Source organism: Drosophila bipectinata, chromosome 2L (assembly GCF_030179905.1).
Source record: "Drosophila bipectinata strain 14024-0381.07 chromosome 2L, DbipHiC1v2, whole genome shotgun sequence".
In the NCBI taxonomy this organism is placed as follows: Eukaryota; Metazoa; Arthropoda; class Insecta; order Diptera; family Drosophilidae; genus Drosophila; species Drosophila bipectinata.
In genome coordinates this window covers 13,792,399-13,806,542 of record NC_091736.1, presented here as the reverse complement: position 1 = coordinate 13,806,542, position 14,144 = coordinate 13,792,399, and the positions used below count along the sequence as shown (strand labels likewise).

Genomic DNA, 14,144 nt, shown 5'->3' with positions numbered 1-14,144 from the left:
TCCCAACCCCTTTTGGAATTCAAGGGAAAGGACCAGCTCTGATATCCGAAGACTGAAATACTCTTGAGGAGTTTTTTAATAAAAGGCTCTAATTTAATAGCTAAGGTTTAGTAAATCAAGGCTTTAAGAGTATACTGGAAATTATAATTTACCTGTTATTCAATATACCCTTTAATGAAAGAGCATCAAAACCTCTCTGGCTGGCAACTAAAAAGTTCGGAATAGACGCCATGGAAGGTTCTGAAATTGTAGCACCTTGAGTCGCAATCAGTGAGACAACTGTGGAGAAGATATACTTCAATCACCACCGTGCTTAGAACCGGAATATCAAGAGGGGAAGTTTTCGATTTCCGTGGAAGAGAACACCTGGATGCGAAACGGCGGGCTCTAAGGTGCAAGTTTTCACTGTTTTGACGCACCGGTGTCTGCCACAGAAAATCAAATCTTCAAGAGGGTGAGTGATACACAGACAGAAAACCAGGGCATGTATAACCCTCTCTCATATGTCTGCTTATCAATAACTATTAAACCTATTAATACTTTTTTTTTGTGTAGTTCGTTCATGTGTCATGGACAAACAAACGAATCTATATCGGGCTCGACTTCCTTTGGCAAATGCCTATGCAAATAACCCGGAATAGAAACGATCGGAACGAACACTTGCGTCATCCTCAGTGCGTAAACACTGAATTAGATTGGATCCGATCGGATCGGAAGGTTAAGGGTATCCACTGAGGAAGGGTTGCCAAAGGAAGTGCACACCTTGCTCCATTAGCATAAAATTAACCTCGATGACGACTTTGGACTCGGAAGCCTGAGTTTCCCACAGTGCTGGAGACTTGTTTATTAACATGTGACAATTATGCTTAATGCAAGCCAGGGTCTATCTTGATTACCATTAACCCCTAACCATTAACCCTACCCTTGTTATGATTTTCACTTTTCCGATTGTGATCCCGAACCGGATGCGCTTCTTAAAAGAGTGTGCATGTGTTTTTCTGTGAATGCAATCAAGGATCAAGGGCAACTAGCAAGGAGTGCTAAGAATATGCAAATTTTATTTTGCCACCGACCGTGTAAATTACACTGAGACATGCCACAGTGCGGATAACACCTGGGCAACGGAAGGAAGAAGATGTTTTCGAAATTGTATAAAAAAGGGGAAGCGGATATCTCAGTATTGCCTGGATGTTCCCACAGTACTTAGAATTGAATGTTCTGGGGGGACAAGGTATTTACATTAGTTTATTGGCTCCCTTTTTTTATGAAAAACTATATCTTCCCCCTTAGTCAGCTCTGCTTTTCAAGCCCTTGTTTAGAATAGAATATGTTGCCTTTCCTTTTATCCATAATTTAGGCCAGAAAAATTATCCGTAAAGGGCTAGGAAGATGGTTTTACGAGCATCTATGGTTTCTGGAAAGTCCCAGGAAGGTGAGTTGCTGGACGGACCCACGCCACGTCACTCACTGCTATCCGGCAGATACAAGCAGAGCTTTGCATATCTGAGCCTGAGGACACGGATGCCGGGGATAATGCAACAAATAATAATTCGAATCAAGGCACAATCCCAACAACTAGTAGAACAATTTGGAGAGGATGTGCTAAACGATGTTAGGCACATTGTGGATGGCGTGGATCGTCTAAAGAACGAATTAAATCGGGATCGTCAGTTCATTCTTTTCCATGGCAACGAGCCGGACAAGGCCGAGTGGAATGCCTTTCTCACAGAATTGCCACGCCCTAAAAGGAACTTCTTTCGGGCCTGTTGGCTGCACGCCGAGTGCTACCTGTACCGTCGCCTCTACTCCTTTTTCGAGAACAGTCGCTATTTGAATGGCTACGACCCGTTCGAACACCTGAAAATGGATGACCTGACGCTCAGCAAGAATGCGATGAAGTCCTTGGCCAGAGCCACCCGCGGACTGGACAAGAGCTTCGATAACTTCAGCAACCTCCTGCGCATCGTTCTCTGGAGCAATCACTTTGAGAGGGCCCTGGGGGCCTATGCGTTTTCGGAGGAGGAAAGCCAAAATGACATCAATGTCCTGGCGCAGGTGGCCGACATGGACCGGAATCTCCTGGTGGATGACTCTAGTACGATATGGAGTTGCCTGAACAGAAAGCGCCCCGGTTCATCGGAAGTCATTGTCGACTTCATTTGTGACAATGGGGGCTTTGAGTTCTTTACCGATATGTTGTTTTTGGAATACATCATTGAGAGCCAACTGGCCACCCAAGTGCGCTTGCATGTCAAGGCCATTCCCTGGTATATATCCGATCTTATGAAAAAGGACATTGACTGGACAATCAAATACCTTATCCAGCAGAAGGACGATATCCTCTCCAGCGTTGGCAGTAGATGGTTGTATCTTATGAAGACAGAAAAGATCATTGTAGCTCCCGAGTCGCATTTCTGGACAGGACCACAGCCCTACTTTGTGATGGTGGAGTTGGACCTGGAATTATATAAATTACTCACCGGAGGTAGGCTAGTAATCTTCAAGGGGGACCTAAACTACCGAAAGCTGCTGGGGGACTTCATTTGGGATTCGGCCGAGGAGTTCATCACCTGCCTGCGAGGCTTTCGACCTACAAATATCGCCGCCATTCGCACCGTTAAGTGCGAGGTGGTTTGTGGCCTTCCCGAGGGCATGTCCGATAATCTTCTGCGCTCGGATCCTATGTGGATGATATCCAGCAACTACGGTCTCATCCAGTATACGGACTCCCTGAAGTGTGCCTGTGGTTTGGTGTCCGGAATGACCTGCAACATGACCAACAAAGAACCACCGGAACTAACCGGACGACCCAGTTTCGGCAGGAGGACCACTTTGAAGGAGCATATGTTATCCACAGCAACTGGTGGACCCAAATAAAAGACTCAATCTATGAAGCCGCCGGCGTAGAAAACGCCTTGCCAAACAAATCGATGCGAATTTTTTTTGTAGCGAAAATCTGGCTACCACCATCAGCCTCGTTACTCCCACCTTGGATTTCAGTTAACGGCCGCCACCTGCCTTGGCCATAAAAACACCTGAGGATCGGACTTGGTTGGCCAATGGATGGGTCGCGCAAGCGCAACAATTTGTCAGGACACTAATTTCCAATTGAAGAGGGAAAGTCGGCGAATGATAAACAAAAGTATTAAAAATGCTTTGCCCGGAAGCTACTTTTGGATTGGAAAAATTGTTAAAATCAAGTATGTGCTGATTAAATTGATTGTTTCTGTGTGTAAGATTTTTAATGGATTTTTTTTTATTAGTAGATAAAAATTTAAGGAGGGTTTGGTTCTTCTATAAAATTTTATAGCTTTTTTAAAATAGCCAGACTTTTCCCAGGCTTATTTTCATAACCTTTGCACTTCATTGGTTATAAATAAAAAAACCTTATCAGAAGAATAACATTTGATCTGATATCAAGCAGTGCCTTCTCATAAATTTTGCAACTAACTTGGAAGATGAATTTCCTTTCTTTGGAAATTTCTCAAATAAATGAAATAATTTTACCCGCTTGCCCAGTAACCTTCCAAATGACCAAATCCAGCAAAGTCAGCCATCTAGAAATATTAAAAAATCCAAAAAGAACAATCTCACAGAAATTAAAAGGAAGCCAAACTTATTGAAAAGAGCAACATGAGGTCGCTTAAAATTCCAATACAGTTTTGGCATGTGATCAGGTACAGTACCCGAAAAATCGCCGACAATTAATCAGCATAGCATAACAGTGTTTGGGAACTCGACTGATTTATTTTCCCACCAAAAATAAATAAAAGCCACCCTGGATGCGGACGGGATTTATTGCGCAGCTGCAGGACACAACTTTGTTGTTTTTGTTGGTTCGGAAGGGAGCAACAGCCTGCCACCGCTGGGTGGCACGACGAGGTGACGGGGTGGATTGTTATGCAGGAGTTGCTTTCATGTTGGCTTTGTCCTTGAAGGTACCCGGTATTTAGCGTTCAATGTAGTGTAGTGTTCGGTGTTTGGTTTGGTGCCCATTGACTCAGTACCCGACACCAGGTTGCTGGCAACGCCTCTCCAGAGCCGGTGCTTTTGTCTCACTTGGCTTTCCGTATCCGGGGGTTGCAAACTTTTCCCACCATTTTGCCGGCAGATTATAGCCTGCCTGTAGCCGGGCTGTGATTTCCACCCCGTCCACCCATCCACCGAGCAGATGGATAGTGCGCAGGTATGCGTCACCGAACCAGCTGCCCGTGGGCATGTGGACGGATCCGGCCGGAAAGCTTCTGTCACACTCAATTAAACCCCGTAATCTACAGGCGAATGCAATTCGCGGTAAAATTCAAGATTTTTTTGTACAGTTTTCAAAAAGTTTTAGGGATTTTTCAGGCGTTTTTGGGATGTGATTATTTTAAAACCCAAAACCCAATCACAAAAACCCCCAGTATTTCTCCAAGCCACTTCACTGGAACTTGGAATATTATGTTATACTCCCTAGTGCCTAGCAACTGATATTTGTATAGTATGTAACTTTTAAGCTTATCAATCATTACCCTCCAATAACACTTGCTATTAGTATTTGCTAAAGCAGTGCTGTAATTTTTGTAAGCCCATCGAGTGAGTCACACCACTATTAAGTTATACTCGAACTATAGAGCAAATGTTTGCCCAAGTGGAAGTGGTTTGTCGGCCGATTTACGGGTCACTCAATGGCGTTCATTTTGCGGGCTAGTTTATGGGGCGAGTGATAAGCAGGAAATGCTCGTATACCAACCGATCGAGCCACCACCGAACAAAACCACCCGTTCAGCCATTAGCAGGAGCCACCTGAATTATGGGCAAATTAAATTGAACTCAATTCGAGTGCTGCAATTATCTTCGAGGGGGTGGGAGAAAGAGGCGGCTTAAAAACAGTTGACATAAACCTTTCGCCAGAAGTAGCAGCAACAGCGGGAGCAGCAGTACAAGCTCCTCGAAAAAAAGCCAAAATGCCGCCAAAGGCGCTGACAAGTGGCCAGGAGGCTGTGCGGCAAAAAGGTCAACATTTCGTAATCTGCTTAGTGGCTTTTGTATGCACGTAACCATAACCATGCCCCATGTCATCCTATATATTTCACAGGCACCGCACGGGTGGGGGCCCCAGACTGTCAACCCGCCAGCGTTGCAGCGTTGCAAGATTGTGGTACAGCATTCGCCAACTGACCAAGTGGTCTTTCCTTTACACACACACACAACACCAACAAAAAAAAATGGGGAAAAAACCAAAAATAGAAAAAACTAGCGACTATCACCCGCTAACATTCAAATTCAAATTTGCTTAGGCCCACCGACAAAAATTAGCCACAGACTTGGGCGCTAATCTGGTTTTAAACTGAGTTTCAACGCGAGTCTCTGTCCTGTCTGCTGCCGCGATGCGGGTGTGTTCCATGCCACATAAAGTTGCAACTCTTTTTCAGTGATGCCAAGTAAGAGAATTCAACAAATATAAAATATTTTATGATTTTTATACAGTTATTTGACCAATTAGTAATAAAAAATTAATTTGAAATAAGAAACTATTATTTAAGTTGGCTATTATCTAGCTAAGCCGTGTCCCTCCTGCCACATCTGTCTCTGACTTGGCCAGTTTTTGGCCTTTTGCCTTGCCTCATGTCCAGCAACCAGTTTATGGACAAGGTGTGCGGGGTTGAGGCGTGGGGTGTGGCATAGAGAGTGTGTGGGGCACCCGCACCTGGCCAACTGCCCAACTTACGACTGGCGGCGAGTGCAACTGCTGCCCAGCTGCCAGACGTTTCTATCCAGACCCAGCCCTACCCCATACCCTGCCCCTCCCACGCCCCTCGACCCATCATTCCCGATCAGGATAACCTGCCCAGGGCGTCTAGTCGAGCGAGATCCCATTTATTGGCTTTTAAATGGTTTACAATACGTTGGGTGCTGAAAGAACTTAGGATAAAGTGCGAACCAAAAGTAATATTTTTGGAGAAAAATAGCCTAGAGCTTTAGCACCTGAATGGCTAAAATATAAATTATATTTTTAAAACAAAAAAAGAGCTTAGAATATGGAGAATATATTGAAAGGAACAAAACTTATATAAATAAAGAGCCCACAGAAAGTGATGCTGCTTCTGTTTAGCATAGAAAATATTCCCATCTGATTTCATTCCTCCTAACAAAAACCATACCAATGTAGCCTGAAGTCTAAAATTCAATTGATTTTTGTTTAGTTTCTTACCCATTTAAATGTAAATAGGCCAGAATGCATTTGTTGGTTTATTAATTCTGTTATGGCTGCTTTTGATTAGAACCCAAGTGCAGTGTGTGCAATTTCCCCATAAGATTTCTACGAGCAGAGGTGAGTATTAATGGTTATTGGCAGGGCCGTAGCTAGCATGGGGCAGGTGGGGCGGTGCCCCAGGGCCCCCGAAGGGAAGGGGCCCCGCCGGGGCAAAAGACTTCCGTATAGGGGGCCCCAAATTTACTTGTTGCCCCAGGGCCCCCGAGGCTCTAGCTACGGCCCTGGTTATTGGTCTGGAGACATGGAGATATGAATATATGGGTTTATGAGGAAACTAACATAAAGACAATAAAGTTAAGAGAGTGAACAAATTTAGGTTTATTGCCATATTAAATTACCACACCTCATGGGTGTGAAACCTCTAGTTAATTCTTGGCGACACTTTTGACTCAAGATTGATGGTCCAAAGGAAACGCCTTTCCATTTTCAATGGCCAGAAAAAACAGGTTGCCAATCGCCCGTTTTTTGGGCATTCACAATTCACAATTATAGAAATAAAAACCCCACCGAAAAAAAACAAATAAAATTTAAAAAAACACAAATACAAGTGGCCATAGTGCGCTGTAATTCGTCTACTCAACGCCAGAGTGTGATTTGCTGATTAGCAACACTCTTTCCGTCATATTCTGAAACCCAATTACAACGCCACTGACAAGACACACGGCCAAACAGTTGCCACTTGGGACTCCGACTCCGTCTGGACTTGGCCAAAAGAGCTAGCCAAAAGTCTGGCCACGTGAACACCCTTATGCAAAAACAAATCAAAATAGCATAAAAAGTCGTAAATCTGTGCCAAAACCCCACCAAAAAAAATAAAGGAACGAGCTTAGAGCATGTGCCAAAGCCAAAGGAAAAGCCAAAAAATCACTAACCAAAAAAAAATAAATGAAAATAAAATAAAACTCTAGCCAAAGACACTTGGCCACTCGAGACGGCGGCGGCTGCTGTGATAAAATATGAGACAGTGGGGCAGACAGTCAACTGTTTTGGCTATTTTTTTTTTTCCTTGGCCAGCAATGATTCAGTGGAAAAGCAGGCAGAGACATTCATATAACTTGGCCAACAGACGCCACCTAGCGGACGAGCGGGGAAACCAACCTGTCAGCCCAAGATACAAAATTCCGATTAGAGATGTGAAGTGTTGAATTAATAGTTGAAATATTTAGTGATATTTTCAAGCAATTATTTAAAATTATGACCCAAGATTAATCTGAATTATAAATAATTTATTAAGTGGTTGAAATTTATATATAATTTATTTATAAAATCTTCGTTTATCTAATAGTTAATTAAAATTAAAACCCGTGTCACGTTCACGTCTCGACTTATAGCTCTCTCCTGATGCTGAGTGGGTTCCTTTTTTGCAAATGTCATGCATTTGTTGCTATTTCCAATATTTATTTATTTGCCAGCCAGTGCGCCGATGCATTAGAGGCAATAAAATAAATAAAAATTGAAATTGACTACGTCAGAAAATTTTGGCATTCATAATGCATGAGTTTTGATTTCTTGGCGACGTTGCCGCCGGGCCGGGCTCTTAATAAATAAGAAAAATAAAAATTTCAGTGCGAAAAATCACTTAACTTTTGCATTGAATGTGGATAGCAGGATTTATGTTAACTACTCGACTTGTTATAATTGGTATATTAAATGATTTAACAGTTTGGCAGTGCTTGCAGCCCAAAACAGAAATCAATTGGCATCGCCAAAGAGAGAGGGTGTAGCCTGGGATTTTCGGGGACTTGGGACTTTGGTTGTAAAATGGGACTTGGATACAGTCTCTGCACATTCGACTGTAAACTGGCTTAATATTATTTATGAGCCTTGTGCCCGGCCATATCACGTAATAATCACGCACATAAATGGCCAGTTAAATGCCGGCCAGACCTCTCGGGCCAGTTGCATTTCATATTTCATCTCGAGTGATATTTGCAAAACATGGCCGAGAGTGGGCCAAATAAAAAATTAAGTAATAGATTTTGTCGCTTCGATAACGCAAAAGTGCTAAAATATTTCAAAATCCGACAAACCTAATTTATAGATAATTTTTATAACGGAAAGCCATGTAGATTGGACCACCAAATGGGAGAGCTGTGATATTGAAGCACTTGATTTTTAAGGAGATCTTTGAAATATTATTTACTTGTTTTTTCACTAAAACAAAAATCTTTCTCTATGCAGTTTCCAACAGAATGCTTGTCAATTGTCCAGCCAACAACCACAAACAATTACAAGAAAATTGCCAACGATTGATGTCCATGGAAGTCCAATAGGCAGACGTCATACCAACATCCAATCCATGTCCGAGGGAAAAAACATGCCGTGACTGCCATACTGGCAGACTGCCAGGGAGTTGCTGGCTGCTTTTCGAATTCAGAGTCAGGGCCTGACAGTTGAATCACCTTCATTTTTAATGGAGACAAGTGTCAGTAATTTATGCACAATGGGGTAGAAGATGCTGCACAAACAAGCACAGAAATTGATGCACAAGTTAAACAAATTAAAATCGATTGTCGGCCAGCCAGGCCGCGGGAAGGCTCTCCTGGCTCATACCATAGACATCCGATTCTTCGAGCCAGGGTCAGGCCAGTGTGCGAGGGGTCAATGTGAATTGTGTGAAAATGACCACAGAGCCTGAGAGTCTCCGAGTGTAAGCGATCTTGGCACTTCATTATTCACGCGCGTGCTTCGTTCAAGGCTCGCGGGCTCCAGCTGGAATCTCGTATCTGGACCCTGACTTTACCACTTTGGCTTTGGCTTTGGCGGAAATGTCAATAGCAAATCACTTAATTTGTATGGCAATTTTCGCCATTGGAGAGCGTTGGTGAAAGAAGAAAACGTGCCGGTGGAAATTGTGGCCTGAGCTCACGATGGCGCAAATTCGATCAAATAATGTACAAACATTATGCTGGATTATCCCGAGTGGTGTTTCTTACCTTTTCTTTAGGTTTTCTAAACTCTGATCGTTTGTCGTTCAACTGTTAAACTGCCCTGAAGGTAGGGTCTCTCCATGAACTCGGGACAGGGTCATTGAGGTCAAGCAAGTGGGAGTTTAGAGAATAAAATAGGCATTAAATAAGCAGGGAGAGTTCTTTAATTTTTTATTTAAATTATAGAAAATGGAGGACAATATCTTATAAAGTTCCTAAAACTTAACAAGAGTTTATGAAAGGTTTGAGGTATACACTTCAAAGAGTCGAAGTACTTCTTCGAATAATCATTACCATCAATTGGCTTTTTACTAATTATAGTATCAAGCCGGTTTCAATTTGAGAGCTCAGCTGGACCTAACGAGATCCTCAATGGAAACCACAGGCAACCCAACTGGATGGCAATGATCTCGAACACAATGGCGAATCGCAGTTGCAGGCCAGGAAAAAAGCTTCTAAGGTTCTACCCTTAGCCGGCCACATGTCAACCCTCTCCGCCAGCTGACACACCCACCATCCACATGCAGGACCACCAAGTCCAAAGAAGACGCGTGTCGCTGGTCAGCCCACAATGGAGTTTGGAAATTTAGACGAGCGATGTAGAAGGCGATAGCAGGACGCGTGTCATGCAACAACAAGTCAAACCGGAAAGCAGACGATCCCCGGAACAAAAAAAAATGAAGAAAAACAGCACGAAGGACCTGCATGCATTTGGATATAGAAGGTGGAACTGCAGAAGGCCGGAATCGAATGGCATGGAACGTGCAAAGTGTGGGTCACGTGTCGCATATTAAGCGCTGAACGCTGCTCAAAACGTATGTCAAATGTCCCGGCCCTCGCCGGCGGCCTTTCACAAAAAGGGGGTTAAGCCAACAAGGGCGAGGGTGTTCAGGCAGCCGTGACGCCCACTTGCAACCCTCACCTTACTCACCCGAAAAAGCAGACGCCCCACCCCATACCCTCATTGACTTTCAACTGTGTGGCCAGCGAACAATTACGATAGCAAGTCCTCATGCAGAGAGAAAAAAATAAGGTACAGAAAAATAAAAATTTTTCATACTCTATGAAATGTCCTTTTGGTAGTCAAAGATCAATGTAATGATTTTTTCTTAGTGTACCTATGCCTTCAAGCAAACAATAGCATCAACGTTTGTCGCTCATTAATGAATTGGACCGAGTGCCGGGCGAACATCTACCCTAGTCTCCCCTGAAACTTGCTATTTAATTTGGCTTAATTTCATTTTGGCTGGTAGCTCCCGAAAATTGCATCAGCAACTTTGCCAACTTCGCAGCGTTTTGTGATTTGACAATTGTGGGAATGATTGTTGCGACAATATGGAAACTGTCCGGGCTCTCATCCCACCCCTGCTGGTGGCATCACTTCCCCTTGGCAGTCCAAATAGAATACTAGGTTTCACCGGCTTCCGAGCTGGAAAACCGGTGCAATGATGCATGGCTCTATTATGTGGGAAAACCATTAGAAGAACTCACTGTTGACATTCATCATCGATGGGTTGCAATAATTGATAACTGTTTAGTCACTGTTTGATTTCTGATCTCTGATCAGAGAGGGGTGGAATAAAAGGTCGACTGGAACTAACCGTTAATTGTTTTGGGTCAACTTAGAGCACATATTTACGCAGGATGGCTCGGGAGGTCATAGGGAGGAAATCGTAGAGGATCGCAGACAGCGTGGGAAGTGGAAAGTTATTGAACTTGCTGTGATGTGGAACCTTTTATGATTTTGGGTGTGATCATGACCGGGAAAGTGTGACACTCGACATGGGAAAATATTAAATATTAATACTGGACATTAGAAAGTGGAACTCTGTTGGCCATTCAACGACTGTATGATGGGAACCTTTTTGAATTTTGATATCTTTTTCCAAGAAACCATTAAGTTGATGAATCTATTTGATTCAATGAACTTCTCTACTTGCTTGACCATTCCTTGACCCCTGAGATTTGTATTTTTCTTGACCAGCCTGAATCCATAAAATTAGCACTAAATATCGCTAGTGGTTGGGGCTCATTAAAGGCCAAATCTATGCATTCAATTTGCGGTTAATGTCTTAAACCTTAAACCTGAGACATGGGAGGGCCAGGGCTACGGCCAGCTAGCCGGCTAGCCAGACAGCCAGTCAGCCAAGTTAGTTGGGCAGCTTAAATGGCCCATCCGAAAGTCGAAACCATTATAGACCATTACAAAAAGGAGTTCGAACAAAGACGAAGTCGACGACGACGAAGAAATGTTAAAGGCAAGTCTAAACTAATTTCAAGCACCCTCAGGTGATGAAGACAATTAAATATTCGTGATTTAACGATCACTTTGCAATGCTCCAAACTGTCAGGCGGACCGCAGACGTCCCAAGTTCCAAGTCCTAAATCCCAAATCCCCGAATCCAAAAATCCCATTCCGCCAAATGTAAATGACTTCGAGACGAACGATGGGGCCCTAGCAAAAAAAATTTCTAGCGGCCAAGATAAAGATCACACAGTGGACGGACGGCTAACTTGGCCAAAAAGAACTAAAGCAGACTCGGTTTTTGTTTTTTTTTTTTCTTCGTGCTCATCACGAATTTTCCACCAGTCGAAGAGGAACTGAACCGAGTACTGGAACAGGTTATGGCCAAGTTTTTGTTTTTGGCGGGTTTTTGTTGTTGCCAATTTGCCTATCAACAAGCGATCGATTAAGTACGCCTACCAGAGACCCCCAGCTTCCCCGGATTCGGGAAGCCTTACGTTTGCCAGCTATATTGGTCACAAAGTCAAAATGTTAATAAATGCAGTCTGGAGCTGGGGCTGTGGCTGGGCCAGGGATTCGGTTAACTGTAAGGCGGGTTTGGATTCTGATTCCGAGACGACCAAACCCACCCACCCACAAGCCTCCACCACCACCGAGCCTGGTCAAGTTCAAGCTTCGGCTGCTGCTGTTGCTGAGCTGCTCCGGCAGCAGATTCCAATCAGGTGTAATAATTCTTATTGGCAACGCTTCGTCTGGAAGACTTTCTTTTAATATGCCCCGACGACGGAAGAGTTTAATGCCAGCTGGATGGGGATGGTAGCGTGAATAGAAAAGAATAAAATTATTTAAATTTATAGGGACTTTTCTTCGTAAAATACGCATAAATATTGCATTGGTAAATATTGTATTTATTTTCTTAAATATATTAACCGCATGCTCCCTTTATAACTCATCTAAGAACTTTAACCACGATATTCACGGGATCATCTCCCTTAATCCGAACCGTTTACTGTTAGACGCAGAAGAGTTCAAATTGAAGTTCTCTCTTTTTTTTACTGCGCACTTCACGATTTTTGATTGATCGTGCATACTAAACTTTATATCCATCGTGATACATTGGGGCGATCAGGCGAGCCAGTTGGCTTTCGCATGGAGCTTTGTGGGGGAATCTACCATGGCTGAGAGGAAAATATGGAGGGAAACTGGTGCAGGAAGAGCTAAATTTATGTATTAGCTGTGCATACAGATATTATTTGGGGGGGCCCTGCTAATTTTTGGCATCAATCAGAGAAGGCTAATGCAGGCAGTTAATCGTTTCTCACTCGACTGCACTTTGCCTAATTTTGGGAGCGTTTTTATCGCACACAGCTGCCTGGTCCGAAGACGAAGAGTTTTACGAGGCATAAATATCTTCGAGATACAACTAATTAGTGGGTGTTTGTCTCCGGCAAGGTGTCGCCCGCCAGCTCGTCTCATCTCAACTCGATCCCTCAAGCGGATCGTGGAGGGTGAAACAATAATGTTAAATCAATTCCCCCAGGCTATGCCGCACTTAGCTCGGGATTTTCCCCCTTTTTTCTTGAGATACTCGTATTCCTCGGGATACCTGATGGGGTGGTATTTTTGGCGCTGCCACTGGAAAAATTATTGAAATTTTTATATCGTCAGTCGGCTTTGCGTCGTCTATTTCGATGTCTGGCCGGGCATTAAATGCGATTAAATTGATTTCCCAGCAAATGTCATCAAATCGCCGAGCGCTTGACTTTGATTTTATATCTTCGTTTGCCATCGTCGGGGGCTTTGTCACCTTTCCCCTCGAATCTTCAGGTTTCCCCCCAGATCTTCCCCATCCGCCCCGCCCATTGACGGATTGTTTCGTGCAACTTTTACTGCACTTTGAGTGTGAATCTGTGGCCGTCGTAAAAGTTGTTTTTATTCTTTTATTATCCCTGCACCGACTGCAAATGAGATCGATGGTGGGCGATCCCCTCCTCGCAGGCTCCACTAAGCCAATTTCAGCGATTATGGGCCATCATCGGTGTGTTTGCAGCTAACAAAACATAACACAGCCCCCGATACGGTGCGATAACACTTGGCCCAGCTAAGCCCCGATGAAAACATGACGTTTATGTCTTTTTCCTTTGAGTTTGAGAAGGCACAGGGAGCTTGGAAACGATTTTGTAAATACGAGAGATCAGACTGTATTCTATGGGAGCTTTTATGCTACAAGACCGCTCTGCCTTTATAATTCTGCTACAAGAAAAGCCTTTGACTTGAAACTATAAAACATTTGAAAGTCCGATGTTCATGATGGCTTAAAAGGATTTAATTTGTTCAATAAGAAGCTTAATTCTTAGAACCAGGGAACATTTGCTCGTATCATCTTCAATATTTATAGATTTTGTTAATAATTCACAGAGTCACAAATTGATGCAGTGGTAAAATCTATTTGAAAGCATTTTTACCAGGTAAAATTCCACCAATGCATAGATATTTTGAATTTTATCTAAAGTTCTATCTTTGACACAACTCATCATATTCTCAAGCGAGATACCTTATACGTTTTGTAAATTTAAAGAAAAAAGGTGAAAATGCATGGGAGGACACTTTGGCCCCCAGCGAACACCATATCTTTGGCAATATTCATCAGATTCTTAAGCGGAATACCTTGAACGATTTGTACACTGATTCTCCATCATTCTGCATCAAAATC

The 14,144-nt window shown here is 43.3% G+C and overlaps 1 protein-coding gene across 2 annotated transcripts; it reads left to right on the top strand.

Annotated features, from left to right (window-relative positions):
* The first annotated feature begins 1,293 nt into the window (after positions 1 to 1,293).
* On the top strand, positions 1,294 to 3,236 carry LOC108125499 (damage-control phosphatase ARMT1). 2 transcript variants are annotated; one of them, XM_017241714.3, is made up of 2 exons: positions 1,296 to 1,432; positions 1,482 to 3,236. In XM_017241714.3, the coding sequence occupies exon 2, from the start codon at positions 1,522 to 1,524 to the stop codon at positions 2,875 to 2,877; it is 1,356 nt and encodes a 451-aa protein (XP_017097203.2). In that variant the 5' UTR covers positions 1,296 to 1,432; positions 1,482 to 1,521; the 3' UTR covers positions 2,878 to 3,236. The 2 variants fall into 2 exon arrangements, with proteins under 2 accessions (XP_017097202.2, XP_017097203.2); XM_017241713.3 differs by having other exon boundaries at positions 1,294 to 3,236.
* The last annotated feature ends 10,908 nt before the right edge of the window (positions 3,237 to 14,144 follow it).

What these genes read in the sequence shown, in the direction of transcription:
- LOC108125499 (XM_017241713.3), top strand. Translation starts at nt 1,390, where the DNA reads ATGGTTTTACGAGCATCTATGGTTTCTGGAAAGTCCCAGGAAGGTGAG.